At 46.0% G+C, this 19238-nt stretch overlaps 1 protein-coding gene across 2 annotated transcripts; it reads left to right on the plus strand.

Moving 5' to 3' along the window:
- Nucleotides 1–7533: 7533 nt before the first annotated feature.
- On the plus strand, nucleotides 7534–14318 carry CWC15 (CWC15 spliceosome associated protein). Of its 2 annotated transcripts, none has more exons than XM_032958341.2 (7): nucleotides 7534–7622; nucleotides 8888–9030; nucleotides 10633–10739; nucleotides 11579–11673; nucleotides 12090–12200; nucleotides 12887–12993; nucleotides 14054–14318. In XM_032958341.2, the coding sequence occupies exons 2-7, from the start codon at nucleotides 8894–8896 to the stop codon at nucleotides 14181–14183; spliced, it is 687 nt and encodes a 228-aa protein (XP_032814232.1). In that variant the 5' UTR covers nucleotides 7534–7622; nucleotides 8888–8893; the 3' UTR covers nucleotides 14184–14318. The 2 variants fall into 2 exon arrangements, with proteins under 2 accessions (XP_032814232.1, XP_032814233.1); XM_032958342.2 differs by lacking the exon at nucleotides 7534–7622 and adding an exon at nucleotides 7745–7817.
- The last annotated feature ends 4920 nt before the right edge of the window (nucleotides 14319–19238 follow it).

Below are 19238 nucleotides of genomic sequence, written 5' to 3' on the forward strand. Positions count from 1 at the left end.
GCCCTCTTTTGTCAGTTCATTGCTGGATGAGAGCCTTCCCACACCGTGCGAGTCGTGAGTGTTTTGTTACCATACTTCACGCTGATCGGTGCGGAGTGAAGGCCAGGAGCATAGAAGCACAGTGAAATGTTGCAATTTTGCTGCATTGCCCCCTCAAACCCACACGGTAGCCCTGCATCGGCCTTAAGGCACCTTTTATGATTGATGGTTGCCCATCCAATCACTATCTCGGCTCATACCTGCGCTTAGCTTTCGAAATCTGACTATTGGCGTATTATGGGTGATTTTGTCATTAAAAACAACTGCATTTCCCACAATTTGATATTATGAACAGCAACTGGATGGCGATAATGGTTGGAATGAGTAGGGTTTGACAAACTGCAACCAGGATTCTATCTTGGATTCTTTGGGTTGCGAGCGGAGTACAATACAGTTGATCAGTGAGCACACGCTGAGCCATAAGTTACCAAAATTCGGTTGCTTAAAACTGAATCGCTTGTGTGTTTTGCAACCAGTTGTGAGCAGCTGTGCAACTGGTTGCATGCAAGTCGAGAAGACTACCGTCAAATGATTCGCTCAACAATTTGGAGTGATCTATTCCATCACGTGCACGCTTGTGAATAATGCTGCTTCCGACCCTGGTTCGAGTGAATCTGATCATAAAATAGGTGAGGTGGGGTGCTTTTGCTCGAAAGGGCGTGGCTTGACACTTTAACCACGCCCAGACTCGTACTTATTGCACAACTGCCTGCGTCCTCCGATGTAGTGGACGAAAGCAGTGGCGGCAATTCGAGTTGCACCATTCTAAGTGAGATGTTGTTGTGCCACTGACCGCTCGCGTGTGGACCGAACTTAGCTAGTGCACCACCAGACTACGTTTTGGATATCGCAAGAAAGTATTTGTTATGAAAGCCACTTCTTCATGAGGCCACCTGGGAATGTTAACGTGACTTATATTGAAGGTTTTTGTTTGTTATTATTGCTATTATATTTGTGACGGACCCATATGGTATCGTTAAGTATAACTTAAGATTTTTTTTTTAAAGCAATTTCAAATGTTTAACTTAACATGCACACACCGCAGTAGCAAAAAGTGTTACGGGAAATTTTGTATATGGCGAGTTGCATATTTAGATTCTAACTCGATGGAAAGAAGTGTAATTATTACAACTTGAAAATAAAAATACCGATCTGTAATTAAATGGGAGATTTAGTAATGAACTGTATTTGATTAACTATTAAAAGAGCGAGTTCACTGTTGAGTCGTGTCCATCACCTCTTTTTATTTGACACTTGTTATTTTAAAACTTGTTATTGTTTTATGTGCCGTCGGTGTCATTGTCATGAGACGAATAATCACAGGGCGGTGTGAGATAACGGCGCAGGGAAACTGATAGACATCTCAGAAACTAACTTTATTTGGCGCTTTCCTGACTTTTACCCCACAAATATGAGGTGCTTCAACATTTGTTATTAACACTTACAGTGAGGGGAAAAAGTATTTGATCCCCTGCTGATTTTGTACGTTTGCCCACTGACAAAGAAATGAACAGTCTATGATTTTAATGGTAGGTTTATTTGAACAGTGAGAGACAGAATAACAACAAAATCCAGAAAAACGCATGTCAAAAATGTTATAAATTTATTTGCATTTTAATGAGGGAAATAAGTATTTGGCCCCCTCAATCAGAAAGATTTCTGGCTCCCAGGTGTATTTTATACAGGTAACGAGCTGAGATTAGGAGCACACTCTTAAAGGGAGTGCTCTGAATCTCAGCTTGTTACCTGTATAAAAGACACATGTCCACAGAAGCAATCAATCAGATTCCAAACTCTCCACCATGGCCAAGACCAAAGAGCTCTCCAAGGATGTCAGGGACAAGATTGTAGACCTATACAAGGCTGGAATGGGCTACAAGACCATTGCCAAGCAGCTTGGTGAGAAGGTGACAACAGTTGGTGCAATTGTTCGCAAATGGAAGAAACACAAGAACTGTCAATCTCCCTCGGCCTGGGGCTCCATGCAAGATCTCACCTCGTGGCGTTGCAGTGATCATGAGAACGGTGAGAAATCATCCCAGAACTACGTGGGAGGATATTGTCAATGATCTCAAAGCAGCTGGGACCCTAGTCACCAAGAAAACAATTGGTAACACACTACGCCGTGAAGGACTGAAATCCTGCAGTGCCCGCAAGGTCCCCCTGCTCAAGAAAGCACATGTACATTCCCGTCTGAAGTATGCCAATGAACATCTGAATGATTCAGAGGACAACTGGGTGAAAGTGTTGTGGTCAGATGAGACCAAAATGGAGCTCTTTGGCATCAACTCAACTCGCCGTGTTTGGAGGAGGAGGAATGCTGCCTATGACCCCAAGAACACCATCCCCACCGTCAAACATGGAAGTGGAAACATGCTTTGGGGGTGTTTTTCTGCTTAGGGGACAGGACAACTTCACCGCATCAGAGGGACGATGGACGGGGCCATGTACTGTCAAATCTTGGGTGAGAACCTCCTTTCAGCCAGGGCATTGAAAATGGGTCGTGGATGGGTATTCCAGCATGACAATGACCCAAAACACACGGCCAAGGCAACAAAGGAGTGGCTCAAGAAGAGGCACATTAAGGTCCTGGAGTGGCCTAGCCAGTCTCCAGACCTTAATCCCATAGAAAATCTGTGGAGCGAGCTGAAGGTTCGAGTTGCCAAACGTCAGCCTCGAAACCTTAATGACTTGGAGAAGATCTGCAAAAAGGAGTGAGACAAAATCCCTCCTGAGATGTGTGCAAACCTGGTGGCCAACTACAAGAAACGTCTAACCTCTGTGATTACCAGCAAGGGTTTTGCCATTAAGTACTAAGTCATGTTTTGCAGAGGGGTCAAATACTTATTTCCCTCATTAAAATGCAAATCAATTTATAACATTTTTGACATGCGTTTTTCTGGATTTTTGTTGTTATTCTGTCTCTTACTGTTCAAATAAACCTACCATTAAAATTATAGACTGATCATTTATTTGTCAGTGGGCAAACGTACAAAATCAGCAGGGGATCAAATACTTTTTTTCCCTCACTGTATATGAGACTATCGCTTTTTTAATGTCAAAAGAACGGATAATATACTGTAACATGATAACAAATGTATGTTAATAGCATAAAAAAGTCAGTCTCCACTTGTTCGCCATCATTGTCAACACGTTGCCTGGAATCTGCTCCGGGTGGTCTCCAGAGCCTCGGAAGAACATTTCTCGTGGTATTGTTGCAAATATTTATAAGTGTTACAACAAATTTGAAGCGCTGTATAAGCGCAATACCTGTCTCCACATATAAACACAAGTATTAGTGTACTGGGCCGCTTCTTGGCTTTCCACATCAATAGTAACCAGCAGCGGGTTTTTTTTGTTCAAGCAAACTGGTCCGGTTTCGATCTTATTGGGTCAGCAAAGTCAGGCTTGTGATTAAAAAAAAATGCCAAACAGCTGCTGAGTTCCCAGATATGTTATTGGCAAGAACACGCCATGTAAACGATGGGTTCCCCTTCGACGTGTGACCTGCAAACGAAATTGTGTACGCAAACTCACGGTGTAGTGGAGCGTTTTGGGTAAACGCATCCATACACGGTTGTTGTCAACATATAAATACAAATGGAAAAAGAATAGGTTTTACCCTTTCTGGCAATAAAACAGGTGTAAAGATGTTCAGATACCAGATATATTACTTTTGCCAGGTATCAAGTCTGCATTAACCACACGTACTTGTGACAAAACATGCAAACAAACATGCTCTGATATTATGGGACCTCCTTTGCCAGTACCAAAATATGAGAATAAGTTTTCCCCTTTTATCTGGCAACAAAACAGGTGTTAAGTTGTTAAAACACCAAACTGAAACCTTTTACAAGGAATCATGTCCTCTGGTCTAACACCATTTGAAACGAGGCTCAAAAGAAAGCCGTCTCTGGTGTGGACCAACCAGTTTCAAAGACAATGCATATATCAGTGTGTTTTGTTTGCATTTTGACCACAAGTATTGTGGTTAATGCAGACATGATTCCTGTAAAAGGTTTCAGTTTGGTGTTTTAACAACTTAACACATGTTTTGTTGCCAGATAAAATGGGAAAAAACGTATTCTCAATCTCTGATATATTCTCTGGGTCTTTCGGTAAAGTCACGTAGATAAGTTCAAAGAAAATAAAAAAAACTACGATGTTTCGATCGCAACACAAGCGTTCGTCGTCAGGACGTATCTCCGTGACTTTATCGAAAGACCCAAAGAATATGAATTCCTGCAGTCACGAAAGCTTTAAGTAACGATTTATGCTCTGATATGATAATCATTGTCTTTGAAACGGATTGGCCTCCAACAGAGACAGCCTTCTCTATGCCCAGAGAACGCCACAGGACGAACAGCACAAAGACTGCACTATCAGATGATTTGTAGCTCGGGGCGAGCACCTACATGTTTGCATTTTCACCACAAGTACGTGTGATTAATGCAGACTTGATTCTCTTTGGTGTTTGATCATTTTAACAACTGTTGTATTGCCAGAAAGGGTAAAACCTCTTGTTATTTTTCATACTTTGATATTGGCAAAAAAAAGTTCCATGATATAAATACAAATGTTTACATCCAACGGCCTATTGGCTTTCCTGACGAACATCAGCCAGTATCATTTGTTACATCAAGCTTGGGACAAGGTTTCGACCTTCTGGGTCGCATCAGTAGTCCGCTTTGTTAAATTCTCCGCTCGATTACCAGATTGTGATTGACAGAATTCAGTCTTGTCCATACAGTAGAGGGCAGCACTTCCCCGTCCGCCCCTGCGACGTGGGAGTCCCGTGAGGGTCAAGGTGAGGGTTTGGTTGGGGTCCACCCAGACCTCCCAAAAAAAACACTCGTGAAGCCGCCCAGCCATACGAGCTCTGTAGAGCACGGCCACTCAGATCGGTTCACCGAAAAACCACCACCTCTTGTAACAAACCCTTTAATATTTTCCACAACACACTAATAAACAACACAGCAACAACAACGAAGAGAAAAATAACAATACACCTGCTCCGCATCAACCCCGAATGTCACCCAAATTACGCGAATCCCGGTTCGGGGTCTAATGCAGAGAACACCGGGTCGCCTCTGACTCACGAGGGAAACTCGGGGAGCCGCGTGCAGCCTCCAACTCGTGCAGTGCTTCGTTGTGGAATCACCTCTGGGCAAGGTTCTGTGCTTCTCCTTGCATAGGCCACGAAGGTGGGTGGCGGGGGGGCATCGATAGAAGGGATTCAACCTCAACCGTCCAACATAGTCACGTGAAGATGTTTTCTTTGCTCATGTTTTTTGTTTGTTTGTTGCGGTTGCACCCGATTCAAGAGCCGAATGCCTCACAGGGCTATACCAACATAAATGAAACTGAAACTCCAATTGACTTTCTGTGCAGCGATGTGGCAGCGCTGCCGAAAGAAAGTCAGTGCAGCCCGGGGAGAACATTGTTCAGATCTTCGCAATATCTGACACCTCCGTTGCTGAGTTCCACCATCGTTTCAAGGCTCTCAACACAATCGGGCCCTGCGTGTGGCCAGTAGCTGCCACTCACTGCAATCGTTCAATTAGTTCCCTCTTACAAATTGAACAACGGGTTTATTGGGTAAATAGCAGCACGCAGGACAACAACAGTGCCAATTCTACATCATGGGACCTCCTTTGCCAGTACCAAAATATGAGAATAGGTTTTCCCCTTTTTTCTGGCAACAAAATAGGTGTTAAGATGTTATAAAACACCAAACTGAAACCTTTTACAAGGAATCATGTCTGCATTAACCACAATACTTGTGGTCAGAATGCAAACAAAAAAAACCGTACTCTGATAATATATTGGCATTGTCCTTGAAACTGATTGGTCCACACCAGAGACGGCTTTCTTTTGAGCCTCGTCTCAAAACGGTGTTAGACCAGAGGACGCCAAAAGGGATCTCTCCAATTGCGTTTATTCGAGTTGAACCACACGCTCTTTCGGTACCGTGCATAGGCGGAGTTTGACTTCTATATATTGGGGGGGGGCAGGGGTTCGCTAAGTCCATCGTATTAGGAATCGCGGGTGCGTATGAATGTATGTTTAGTCTCAATTGTAAAGTACTGAAAATAAATTAATAAATGGACCAAGTCTTTGGGAGGGGCGTTGCCCTCACCCCTTGCCCCCCCCGCCACCGCTACCGCAAACTCCGCCCATGGCACCCTGCGACGTTTTGCTCGCCTTGCTGGTTGCTTCTTTCGCTGTCAAATCTTCCGCTGTCAAATCACTCCCCGCTCGCCGCCTCCCCTACCCACCGACAAGCAGCAGGCTTGGAGAGGCAGGAGAGTGGGGTGGAGGTTTAGCGGCACATGTACGGGTCCGCTACAGTCAAACCGATGTGTTGTTGAGCACGTTTCAGAACTGGAAATTGTTCAAATTTAGACCGAACTTTGCTGACTGCAGCGTACTGCCGTTATCATCATCATCAGCCATGGTCTAGCCACTGCTCGATGAGGGCTTCAACCTCGTACAAAAGACAAATATTCCCCGTATAGCCTGAACAGACTGTTGGGGCAAGTGCTGTTAGCGAGCACCTATGAAGGGCGGAAATACACACCACACCAGGTACTCATTTGAGGCTGAGTCTACCTAGGGCAAGGCCCATGACCGGTTTATATAATCAACATTTTGGCCATAATAAAAAAATTTGGGTTAGATCGCGCAAGTATAAATGTGTCGTAACCCTCCAACCACCCGACACAGCCGGTAAGGTTTGGTCGTGTTAGTGTGTTGGCCGTGAGCGGGAATCGAACTCGGGTGGCCGGGTTCGTTGCGAATTGCGCTAACAGCTACGCCACCGCTCCCCCACCTGGCACCCCCTTCCGCATTAGACCCACAGCGAGTTTAACACGTGGGCTTTCGCCACCAATATCATCCATAATACAGGCTTTTGGGGGTTATATCGCGTTGTAATTTATATGCATTCATTAACCTCGCCCGCCCCACTTCGCACAAGAAGGGCTCACAAGTAACGCCATCACATCCTTCCCTCTAGTTTGGGAACGAAACAGGAGGATTCTCCACAAATCTGGCTGTGCGCCTGATGATGCCGGTTGCAATTACTGGCGAAACGTCGTACTCAAGATTGTAAATGCTGTGGATTTGCTCTCCAACACACAACCGGTGAGTGCTGAACTAGTAACCAATTGGCATGTTCTGTGTGACAAACTTTGGCATGTTCTGTGTGACAAACTTTGGCATATTCTGTTTACGTGACAAAAACACAGCGAATTTTCATTTAAAGCTTTCGTGACTGCAGGGATTCATATTCTTGGTTCTTTCGGTAAAGTCACCACGTAGAAGGGAAACAATAAAGTAATAAAAATATAAAACAATAAAATTCTCACGAATTTGCAAAACAAGCAATCATCATCATCATCAGGTGTGAAAACCACGTGACTTTACCGAAAGAACCAAGAATATGACACACAGCGAGTTTGCGAACGCACGTGGCGGGTGCGCGCCGAGGGCGGAAGTGACGTCAAGGAGCCGGTCACGTGGTCCGGGCTCTCCGTCAGGCCCCCGCGGTTTCGCGAAAGCGCTTTTGGGCATAAAAAAAGGTGAGGAAACGTTTCGTCTTCTAACTTCTTACGGTACTCGCCGGAGGCTCTGTCGATGTTGCGACTCGAGTGCCTTCGTTCTGTGTTACCCAGAACGGTAGTCTTTGTTTTGAGGACGCTTGCAGCGGTTACATCGGCAGTGTTTGAAATTGAGGCCTAGTCAATCCAGGCTTCGCCCTGTAGATAATTTTAAAGGTATTTCACATCTGTATGCTTAAATGGCACTTACAACTGACGCAACTATAGTTGTGCTTAATCGTACGCAACGTTACGTCGCAATCGGTACAGGGTTCCGTTTTTTTTTGGCTCGGGAGTTTCGCGTGATAATTGCTTTATCTCCAGTGTTCGGCGAGGCCTTAGCGTTCTCGACTGTAACTCGGCGGCGTTCAAGGCGCCCGTCGTGCGTGCGAAACCAGGCGATGTCGAGGCTCCCCACACCCCGCCACTGTTAGGCCCAGACGCGAATCCCGCTACTGTTGTGATTATTGCGACCAACACAAGTAAAAAAACAACATTCGGCAAATATCAGTGTGATGTGATATCCTGACGAGCAGCGCGGCTCCATTAACGCCGCGTTTGTCCCAAGGTAGCGTTCTTATTTTGTGTACGAGTAGGGCTTGACCACTCGTAGACTCAAACGCGTATGAGTACGCACATGTATATCTCGACAAAGGCATACATAAGCAAATGTACGGACACAGACGCATGTATTGGCACAGACAAACACTTAAGTAAGAGTGCACGCAAACATCTATAGACGCGGGTAAATGAATACGCAAGCACAGCTACACACGGACACAGACATGTACATAAGCACAGGTGCACACAGATACGAGCACATTCAGAGACACATAAATACATATAGCTCGCACACAAAGATATATATTTTATAGCCAAATAGACTATGTTGGTACGTATTGCAAGCGATCACCTATTAAGACTGGTGCGGCACGTGGAGGTGGCGTGGCCAGTACCACACCCGGCTGTCTGTCTCCCGAGTGATCATTGTAAGCATACTACACCATGTACGAATGTCAATCTGAGCAGACGTGGAGAAGGCCAGGTTAATGGTGTACTGGTTGTCGTTTAACAACCGAAGTACTTTTTCATACACAGCCTCTCAAAGTCATGCTGGTAATATGAATTATACTGATGGCACGTTTTTTTACAAAAGTGTTGGTGATAATACAGATATGGAATGTAATGTTCATGTCTATGATGATTTTTATGGTAGGTGATGATGAGAATGTTGCCATGCTGACCAGGTTGCGATGACAACTGCTGCTCGCCCCACGTTCGAGCCGGCGAGGGGCGGGAGGGGCAAAGGTGAGGGCAGCGGGGACCTGAGTGCCCTGTCCAAGCAGTACTCGAGTCGCGACCTCCCCGGACACACCAAGATCAAGTACAGGTAGGAGGCTCAGAGGTGGCCGAGGGGCTCAGAGGCCAGAGCGCTAAGCTGCCGCTGCTAAGATCCTCGGTTCAAATCTAGGCATCAACCACCCTTGATTAAACCAAGTTTAGGGTGCCGCGGTGGCGAGATTTTAACTACCTCCCCTGGTATACAGGAGGTTGTGGCACGAAAACATTGTCCGACACAGCGACTGTGTTAATTCACATAACAGGAGGTGGTTGCTTGGCTTATTGGTCAAGATTGCTGAGATCCTGGAGCCCAAGTCCCAATGACTTACACAAGTATTTAATATGCTAAAGCTTTAATATGGCGTGTAACTGTTTCCATATGGAAACGGACACTTGCGATTACTTATTAAGTTAGGAAATAAGTTTCTCGTGGCCCATATTTGTCTTCTTTTTGAGCAGTTGTGTTTATTCTAGTACGTTTGTGGTTGTTGTTTTTGAGGGTGTTAGTGTAATGGTTAGTGTGCTGCGCTACCAACCCGGCGACCCAAGTTCGTTTCCGATCATGGCCAGCACCAGTGACGATTATCTGAACCTGTCCTGAGTCTCCCCTAGGTCGACTCAGCCTCAAATGAGTACCTGGTGCAGTGTGTAAAAACATTGCCACTGGGGAGACAAAGGCGGTCGGGTATAGTGCTGGCCACCCACTCATGTACTGTTCCGGGCTTCAAAGGTGCTCGTAAACAGCACTTTTCCTAACAGTTTGTTTAGGCTATATGGGGGATCTTTGTTGTTTTTGAGCAGTTATTTTGTATAGTTGTGTTTGAGCATTTTCTTTGTGGTGGTTGTGTTTGAGCAGTTGGTGTACGTTGTTGTGTTTGCATGGTTATGTATCGGTGTTGTGTTAGGACACCAACAACAAACAGCAACACTGAAGTTGTAATAGATAGGAGTTAACACATCTGGTGAATATATCTAAGAATTTGAGAAATAAGATCATGGGAGGGAATTTTAAAGACATGTAGGACAAGGGAAGAAACCAATATATAAGCGTTGTGACTTCCAGTGTGGGGAGTAAGTGGGTGAGTTGCTGAGTGAGTGTGTTGTTGAGACCTGCATCATGGTGGTTGAACACAGTATTGATCAGAAGAATCATTCAGTTTAGTGAACCGTGTCTTCAATATGGGTGAAGGAATCGATAAGATAAATCCACGGGAACAGTAACCATGGTAGGAGTGATAGAAGAGTGATAAGGAGGCTACTAACCTCTGGTGAGTGAGCGAGTGATCAGAATAAATCAGTGAGTGCTTGATCATCCACTTGATTGCTGTACAATGAGAGTTTGCTGCAAACATCCTTGCAGCTGATTGGCTCGGCGCAGTTGAAGTTCTGACATCACCCCTAGCAACTACACTCATGTAACTGAGCGTTGCAATCTGGCAACATAATAATGAATGCCATTTCGGATCTTGTTACTACAATGATGAACTTGCTCCTGCTTTTTGACCTCTCCCCGTACCTCCGATTTGCACGGTTGGCTACGTACGGTGTGAAAGTAATTCAACATACCTACTACTGCTCACAAATCATGCAAAAAATTGAGAATCATGATTGCTGCTGATGATGATGTTGCTGATAATGTTGACACCCCCAGGCAGTCGACCCAGGACAATGTGGATGAGGTCCGTGGCCGTGACTTCCGCCGGGAGCTGGAGGAGCGCGAGCGAGTAACCGGGCGAGATCGGTCGCGCGCGCCTCGTGGTACGGGCCAGCGGTGGGGGGGGGGGGGGCAGCTGAGTGATCGGAGTGGTGGAGACTCCACTGTAGGGGTGGGGAACTTACGGCCTGTGCTCCAGATACAGTACAGAACTTTACCTCGTTGTGGCCTGCGGCCACATGAGACCCACCGCTTTGAAACGGCCTGCAAATGATATTTACCCATCACTGTAAGCATCTCAGCTGCATAAATCGGGTACAGGGTGGGGGGGGGGGATATTTTTGATCTAGCAACACTGCGTTTCTAACGTTAGTGTGCTCAGTCATATCTATCACTGCAAGGGCATCTTGCTGCCTGGTCCACTGCACATTTATTATTTGCATTATCATTGGATAACGGTGAGTTGTGTGTTTACCTGTGGCCCACCAACTTTGTTTGAAAGTCTTATTCGGTACTCATTAAGGACAAAGTTCCCCACCCCTCCTGTACTGCATAGTCCACACATGCATTGAGCAGAATGAATTAGCGCACTGCTCGAGATAGACGCAGTTTACGCAAAAGTGTTCATAAGGAAAAAATTGTACAGAATGGGCTCAAAATAAGTAACACACCAATTGACAACTAACAATCCAAGCAATAGACACAACGAACACAATTCACAAAATGAAGACTATATTATATATAATGCAATGAACACAACACAGTGAATACAATGTACACATAAAGCAACACACAAAACGCACAAAAAACACCACAATGAACACAACACATGGAACATACAAACACAGTGGACGGACAACGACGACAATGGACATAATAACCACAAGACAACGAAGACAACACAAGGAACACAGCTCACCTTATTGAACTTGTGCGTGTGCAGAGCACATCACCTCTTCGTCATCGTCCAAGCGCCCGCGCATCGACCAAATCCCTGCCGCCAATATCGACGCTGATGACCCTATCGAGAGTGACGAGGTGAAGCCGCGGATGGCAACATCGTTACCAGCACCGTCACCATAGACATCATCATTAGTCATTATTGTCAACGTTATGAGCAACATCAAAACCACTTTCACCACCGTCATCAGTCACCATCACTGCTGTCAACACTTATTCCACCATCACTACCATCAGCATCACGGCCATCAACTTCACAATTTACAGCACCACTTCCGTTATTATTTCATCATCACTGCCATTACAGTTATCAACATCACCGCCACTTCGGCCATCACTCCCATCATAATAATCATCATCACCACTACTATAATTCAATGGTGGTCCAAATTATGCTTGTGTTTGCGTGGTCAGACATAAATGAGCGGGTGTGCACAAGTGTGTTTTTGTGAATGCCTCTGTGCCTTAGCGTGTTTATGTGTTGCGCATTTTAGGACGAAGATGCCTCGGATAAGGACAGCGATGATGATGAAGATGACACAGCTGCTCTGCTCGCCGAGCTCAGCAAAATCAAGAAGGAGCGGGCGGAGGAGCAATCCAAGCGCGTGCGTCGCTGTCCCCCTGTGTTCTTGTCTCACATCTGTCTGCCTTCATCCCCAACTCACTTCTGTGTCCGCTGTCTGATTTCTGTCTCCCCTGTATTGCTTTCTCTACTGGACATCTGTGAAAAAGGGCTTTATAGCTCATCAGATTCTCTCAGCATAAATAAACATTCTAACTCTAATTTCTGTCTCTCCTGGGTCCCAGTCGATGTTCTCACTCTCCGTTTCTTGCGTCTGCTTGTCTCAGCCTGAATCCGTGTACCCTTTGCTTTGACACCCTCGTAGATGCTAATATCACTTCACGTTCTCTTATCTCTTTTGTTTCCTCTTCCATCCTTTTCCCCTCCCATCTCACTCATACCGAATTATTTCCCAGCCAGTTTCCCTATTCCCCTGTCATCCCTCTTTGTCCACTTGTCTCCTAAAATTGTCCCTATTCTCCTTGCCTCTGTGTCCATTTGTATGCCACCTACTGGTCCTGTTTCCCTGTCTCCCATTCACCTACATCCATAGCCTGCACACTCATTCTCCTTCTGTCTCCACCGTGTCTGCTTGTATCCCAAGCAGTTTACCCACTCATTCTCACCAACCCGCTGCATGTCTATAACAAAAATACCAACCACCGTATATCTCCATCCTCCCTGTGTCTCCACTGTATCCTCAATGGGTCCTCGCCGTGTCTCCCACAGGAGCGGGAACAGAAATCCGAGGAGGAGAAAATTCGCACGGAGAATATCCTGAGTGGAAACCCCCTCATGAACCTGACGGGTGCCGAGGGGTTCAAGGTGAAGCGCAGGTGCGTTGTACACCTGGAGACGAGACAGGTCCTCCAGGTTCATTATGGCCGTGTTGTGTGTCTGGGGGAAGGGGAGCACGGTGGCTCGTTACGGTCTTGTGGAATCGTTAATGTCAAAGGCTGTTTCTCCCAGAACTTGCCTGTGTCTCTATCTTGGTATGTCTCTGTGTATGTGGGGAGCTGTATTTTTAGTGGTTAGCGCACTACTCTTACGAAGCCTGTGACATGAGTTTGATTTCTGACTATGGCTAATATCATTGGTGAGTGCTATCAGAACCGGTTCTGCGCATCCTCTGCACCGACTCGGCCTTAAATGAGCAAATGGTGCAGTTTGTAAAAACATCAGCACTAGAGAGAAAAAGGTGACCGGGCGTGCATGGTACTGACCACAGCACCATGGTCATCTTCACAGTGGCCTTTGGCTGGCCATCAAACAAATATGGTCACTGCATCGCTCGCTTTTAGAGGCGATGCTGCAACCGTCTGGAACACCCTTCTGATATTCGGAAGCCACTGGACCTAACCACTTTGAAATCTAGATTGAAAACTCACTTCTTTAGAACTGCTTTCCGTGTTTAGTATGTTGTCCACCCCCCCGCCCCGCACCTCCAATCTGCACGGTCGGCTACATACTGTGCGAAAAAACTAACGGCGCTTGCCATGACGGTCGGTTAAAGGCTTTAACACGGAGGCTTTTGCAACCAATATTAATAAATAATCCATAAAGGTTTTTTTGTGGGTTAAAGTGATGACATCACCTTTACTCTCCCGATTGAAGACCGAAACGGGAGTACTTCCTCACAATTCTGGCTAATAGCCTGGTGAAGCTGATTGTTGTAATAACCAGCAAAACATCGCGGTACCGCAGTTGTACATGTGCGTATACTCTCCAACACAACCAGTGTGCTGAAGTAATTGGCACGTTTTGTTTTACGTGACAAACCTAACCAATTTAGTTGTGGTCTGGTGGTCGTGGCGTGTTAACGATTTATATTTACCTTTATTATGGATAATGTTAAACGCTGCACTGCTGGTGGCGGGGGGCGTTGTTTGCGTGCAGGTGGGACGACGACGTGGTCTTCAAGAACTGCGCCAAGGGGGTGGACGAAACCAAGAACGAGAAGCAGTTTGTGAATGACACGCTGCGCTCGGAGTTCCACAAAAAGTTCATGGACAAATACATCCACTAAGGAGCGGAGACGCGGAGATACGTACGGGTGCATGGGGCATGTGGGTTGCGGTGATTGGAGGAGGTTTGTGGCAGGGACCAGAAGACGGTGAAAGGAAAAAAAACAGGTGGAGAGAGGGCAGCTGTTGACGCAGGGTTGACGTGGCAACCTTTTATTCCTGACCATGGCTCGCAGCGAAGAGGAAAACGGGCGAGTGTGTGTGTGTGTGTGCGCGCGTGCGTGCGTGCGTGCATGTGCGTGAGGTACAGTGGGTATGTATGTTGAACTTCTTTTGCACCGTACGTAGCAAACCGCGCTAATCGGAGGTGCGGGGGAAGGACGACATACCGAAGAAACTAAACGTATGTGTAGTGGAAGCGTTGGTGCAGTGGTTAACGCACTGCACATGAAGCCGGCGACCCGAGTTCAATTCCTGGCCATGGCAAGCATCACCGGCAAGTGATATCGGATGCGGTCCAGAGCCTTCTCTAGATCGACTTGGTCTTAATTGAGTATCTGGTGCAGTGTAGCAAACATCATTGCTTTGGAGACCATGGCGTGGTGTTGGCCAATATCACCCTGCCGGTATTAGGTGCTTGCTCACGACACATCGCCCCAGCAGCCTATTCAAGGCTACACGGGGGGGTGGGGGGGGGGTGGTCTTTGTGTGACGTGTAAGTTGTGTATATTGGGTGACTGCATTTGTTGAGTTTTCACAAGTGTTAGTGCGTCAAGGGATGCATCAATGCATCCATTAACATTGATTCTTGCACTCACATATGCAGCAAATCACGCGTGTTTTAATAAATGTTTTTCAATTATTTTTTTGCGTTGTACAGAATGGGTTTCACAGGGCCCCCTGCAGCTAATTGAAGCTGCTGCATTTACCACATTGTGAAAAACAATAGGATCGATTCCTGAATCGAATCTAGACCCTGAAGCGTTACTTTTTACCGAATCCTTACTCTTCCCGTCTGTGTGCTAAGTATTTGGCGAGTCAAGAGTGCCGAGTGCTTACAAGTGTGCAACATGTTTGATTCCTGGCCAGGTGCTCCCAGTGCATGGTTGTGTGTATGTATGTTGAACTTCTTTCGCACCATACGTAGCCAGCCGTACTGATCGGAGGTGCTGGGGAAGGACAACAAACTAAACACAAAAAGCAGTTCTAAAATATACATAGTGACTGAGTTAAGTCTGCAAGAGTGTGTTTGTTTCATGTTGGTTTTTTGTTGTTGTGGTGAATGTAGTGATTACAGGTGTGTGTGTGTTGTGTACGTACGTTTTTAAGTTTTATGTTGAGACCAACAAGTGTGCATGCGTGCTAATGCTAAGCAAGTTTACAACAAGTTCACCCGGAGTGTGTAGTGTACGAGGAGTGTATGTCGTGTGCAGGTGTGGTGAGTACTTTGTGTTTGTGCGCACCAGTGATGCACGCCGGCTCCACTTCAGGCAGGCATTGAACTCCACCTCGGGTTTTGTAGTTACAGGTGCCATTGATTTGGGTGCAGTAGAGAAGCGTCGTAAATGGTGCGGGCTCTGGATTTGAACATTTTCAGGGGTCGCCGGTTCGTTTCAAGCGCCCTAGGTGGCAGTTAAAGCGATGGGCAAGTTACTAAAATCGGGCCGCCTCTGTCCACCCAGCAGTAGAAATTGATACGGCACAGTTGGGTCGGTCGGCGGGATCACGTGCGATGGGGTCAAGCGTGGGTACTCTCGCCACCTTCAAAAGACGTCTGGCTGGTGTGGAAGTGTCGACCCAAATACATTGTAGAGCTTCTCGAGAGCTCCCTTTAGTGGAGGCCTTTCCATCGGCATTGGTGTGAGCGAGCCGTTGGGAAGTGTACGCAATGTTTTGTGCATCTGTGGTGGTTGTTGGGCTTGTCACAGGGCCCAGATTTCTCCAGAGGCTGCATGGGCTTCTTGGATTGAAACCCCGAAGCGGATTTCACTGATGATTACCCTGACCTAGAGCCAATGCACATCGCCTGGTGTGCAGTGTAATATACATGTACAGCCCTTTTGTCAGTCCACTGCCGGATGAGGACCTTTGACATGCCACCGCTGGTCAATGTGCGGTTCGGTGATGCGGGGAGCATAGAAGTTTGGAGAGAAGATGGACAGTACAACATTGTTGCTGCGTTGGGTAACATTCCTGCCGCAGCCAAAACACCTGTTGTATGCATGGTGGTCACCAGTGGTGACTTGTGACTTGTTTACTAGGTGGGGCAATTGTGAGTGACCTCTGAAAATAGTGTTCTAATTAAGAAAAACCTCGCCATATTATTCACCTTCCCGTAAAAGTGATAAAACTGTCTTATCTACCAACGGTAGGCATTTCTAAACGATACAAAACAAAGCACTCAAATGCTGTCTCTATGACCCTCAAATCCACACCACACAGCATATTTGACGGCCAAAAGCCTAAATAATTACAGATCAGCTGACACGACTCAACAAATTAGCCAAGGCAACCAAGACACCGCGCACTGTACAATAGCAGCCACATGCCGTCATATAACCCACCGACACAAACATTGTATTGACAACCCTTACTAGTTGGCTCTGTCGGGTGGTGGTGGGTTTTAACGACACGTTTATATATTTACGCGATCGGACCTAAACACCTCTATTATGGACATTAATAAAATGTACACGGGCTCTACTATTTACTTAACTTTTCACTCCAGCTTGTTTCGTTGTGTGGTCACTGTCGCACTGTTGTCTAGAAACTGTAACATCACTTTGACTACATTGTCGAATCAAAAGATAGGGTCATACTGACATCCTACACATTTGATTTTGGGTTTAAGCCACGATTAAGTTCAATGTAACAAATATTTCTGGTTTTAAGGCCACGAGTGATATTTCGAGTACATGCTTAACCATATATCAATAAACCCATTAAATTGCCATTAAATAATTAACATGGCTTACCACACAATATCCCCAAGATGGGCGACTCCACAATAGCAGACTCCCTTTCCTCTGCATTGACCTATTAATATAAGAATTCGGCACGTCGATCCTTCAGAGAAGCAAACTAATTCAATCGCTCGTCTCTTGAAGTCGGGAATTTCATTGATCAGCTTCTTTCCTATTCTTGGTTCTTTCGGTAAAGTCACGTTGAAGGGAATACAATATATAATATATTATAATATATATTATTGTTTTTGTTCAGGGAATAAAATATAATATATATATTTTATTGTTTCCCTTCAACGTGACTTTACCGAAAGGACCAAGAATATGAATCACTGCAGTCACGAAAGCTTTAAATACAAAAATCAGCTTCTTTCCATTAAAAGCATAGCAAGTGTATTGAGGCGGTCCTGGGACATGGCATTTCTCAGAAATTTCTTCAATCTTTTCAAAGTTGAAAAACACCTTTCAGCTTCATCAGTGGTCATCGGGGTCGTAATGTGGATCCGAAGGAGTTTCAAAGTCTCAGTGAAGGTGATATCCAGGTTGATTTCCCCGGTCGCCTAAGGGCTGGTTGATGTCGATTGAGCGGGCTCCGTAATAAACCTCAACCCTTGCCGGATGTGACAGGTCCAGGTGGGTGCTGCGATGGTCCCAACGATGACCTCGCAGTCTTAAGATGCAAGAGTTGAAGTCTTATCTGGCGTAAACTCGTCCTCTTAACTCGCACGTATCTCCACCCCCCCCCCTTTCCGAATTGTGTATTTGCTTGTTATGCCACGAATCAAAGTATCCATTCGGATTTCTCGGAGCAGTGCAAACCTTCGTGTAAAAGATAACAGCCCAGGAAAGCGGATATTTTCAGAGCTACACTGCCACGAGTTAATGAATACCACTGGAAAGCGCACGGTGATAGTCCCATGAATTGCCTTGCCCCTGCCGTGGGGCATTTTACAATTAATGGCTTAGGGCTGCCAACCGTTGATTTATGAGTGACGCTCCCATTGCTTGTTTGAGCAGGCAGTGATTTTCCCGAGCGTTTGACTCGCAATGTTTTAAGTTTTATTGACGAAAGACTTGTTCAATTGTTTGAGTTGTCAGCGAATTGCTCGGGTATTTGAAAGTTGACCGGGCTTAAGCGGCGCTTACAAAAGGTGGGGGCGGTGCTAGAAAACATTTCCCGACCGTGGCCGAATAGGATGTTAAAATACCTGTGGCGGGCCACGCATTAACACACGCGCACACATACAAACAAACCCCGGTCAATTATGACTGCAGGAGACACGTGCAGCGACAAAGGGTGACTTGAGGACAGAAACGCAGTGTTGCCGCGTCGTAATATGCCCTCTAGCATCTGATGCGTGCGGCTAAGTTTCTTACAGAGATGGATAAATATTGCTGTGAAGCTGTTGGCCTGTTGTGTCTATGTATATGTACGTTGAACTTCGTTCGCGCCGTACGGAGCCAACCATGCTAATCAGAGGTGTGGGGGGAGGACATCAGAACTCAACACAAAGGAAGTCACGGGGCCATTGCCTGGCTTATGATGCATGTGAGCACGATGCAAATCTCAAATTGACGAAGCGGTCGAATCTGAGCTCAAGCAGGCGCGAGCGATTTCGATCAGTTCTGTTCGTTTCTCTTTCAGTCAACATACCGTCGCGTTTTTTTTTGTATCGACTACGACATGAGAAATGTCTCAAAACAGTCGCTGCGTGTGTGTGTCTACAAGTCTTTGCGGCACAACCAACAAAGCCACAATTAACGGCTTCGGAATTTGACGCTTGGTTGTCACGCTATCAACAGTCTGATGTTTTCGATAAAGTTTTAGGTGAACTTTGCTACGGAGACAGGATATCCAAATGTTGGTTAGTTTTGGTCATCTCGCTAAATTCAACGAGAGGGCAGTTCTGCGGCTGAATGTAAATCGATTACGTTTGCGTGAGACTGCAATTGGGGAAAAAAAAATCACTTGACAGCGGGTGAAGGAGATATCTCGTCTTTAATGAGAGGCCGATTGAAAATTGCCACAGGCGTCATTTTCCAACTTGTTTCAATGAGGCGATTACCGACAAGAGTACAATTGTGTTTCGTGCGGTGACTCCAGTTGGAATTAACGTAACGCTTTAAAGCGGTGGTTCTTAACCTGGAGTGCAC

The sequence above is a fragment of the Petromyzon marinus genome, chromosome 21 (genome assembly GCF_048934315.1).
Source record: "Petromyzon marinus isolate PM22_M1 ecotype Great Lakes invasive population chromosome 21, UKy_Petmar_22M1.pri1.0, whole genome shotgun sequence".
In the NCBI taxonomy this organism is placed as follows: Eukaryota; Metazoa; Chordata; class Hyperoartia; order Petromyzontiformes; family Petromyzontidae; genus Petromyzon; species Petromyzon marinus.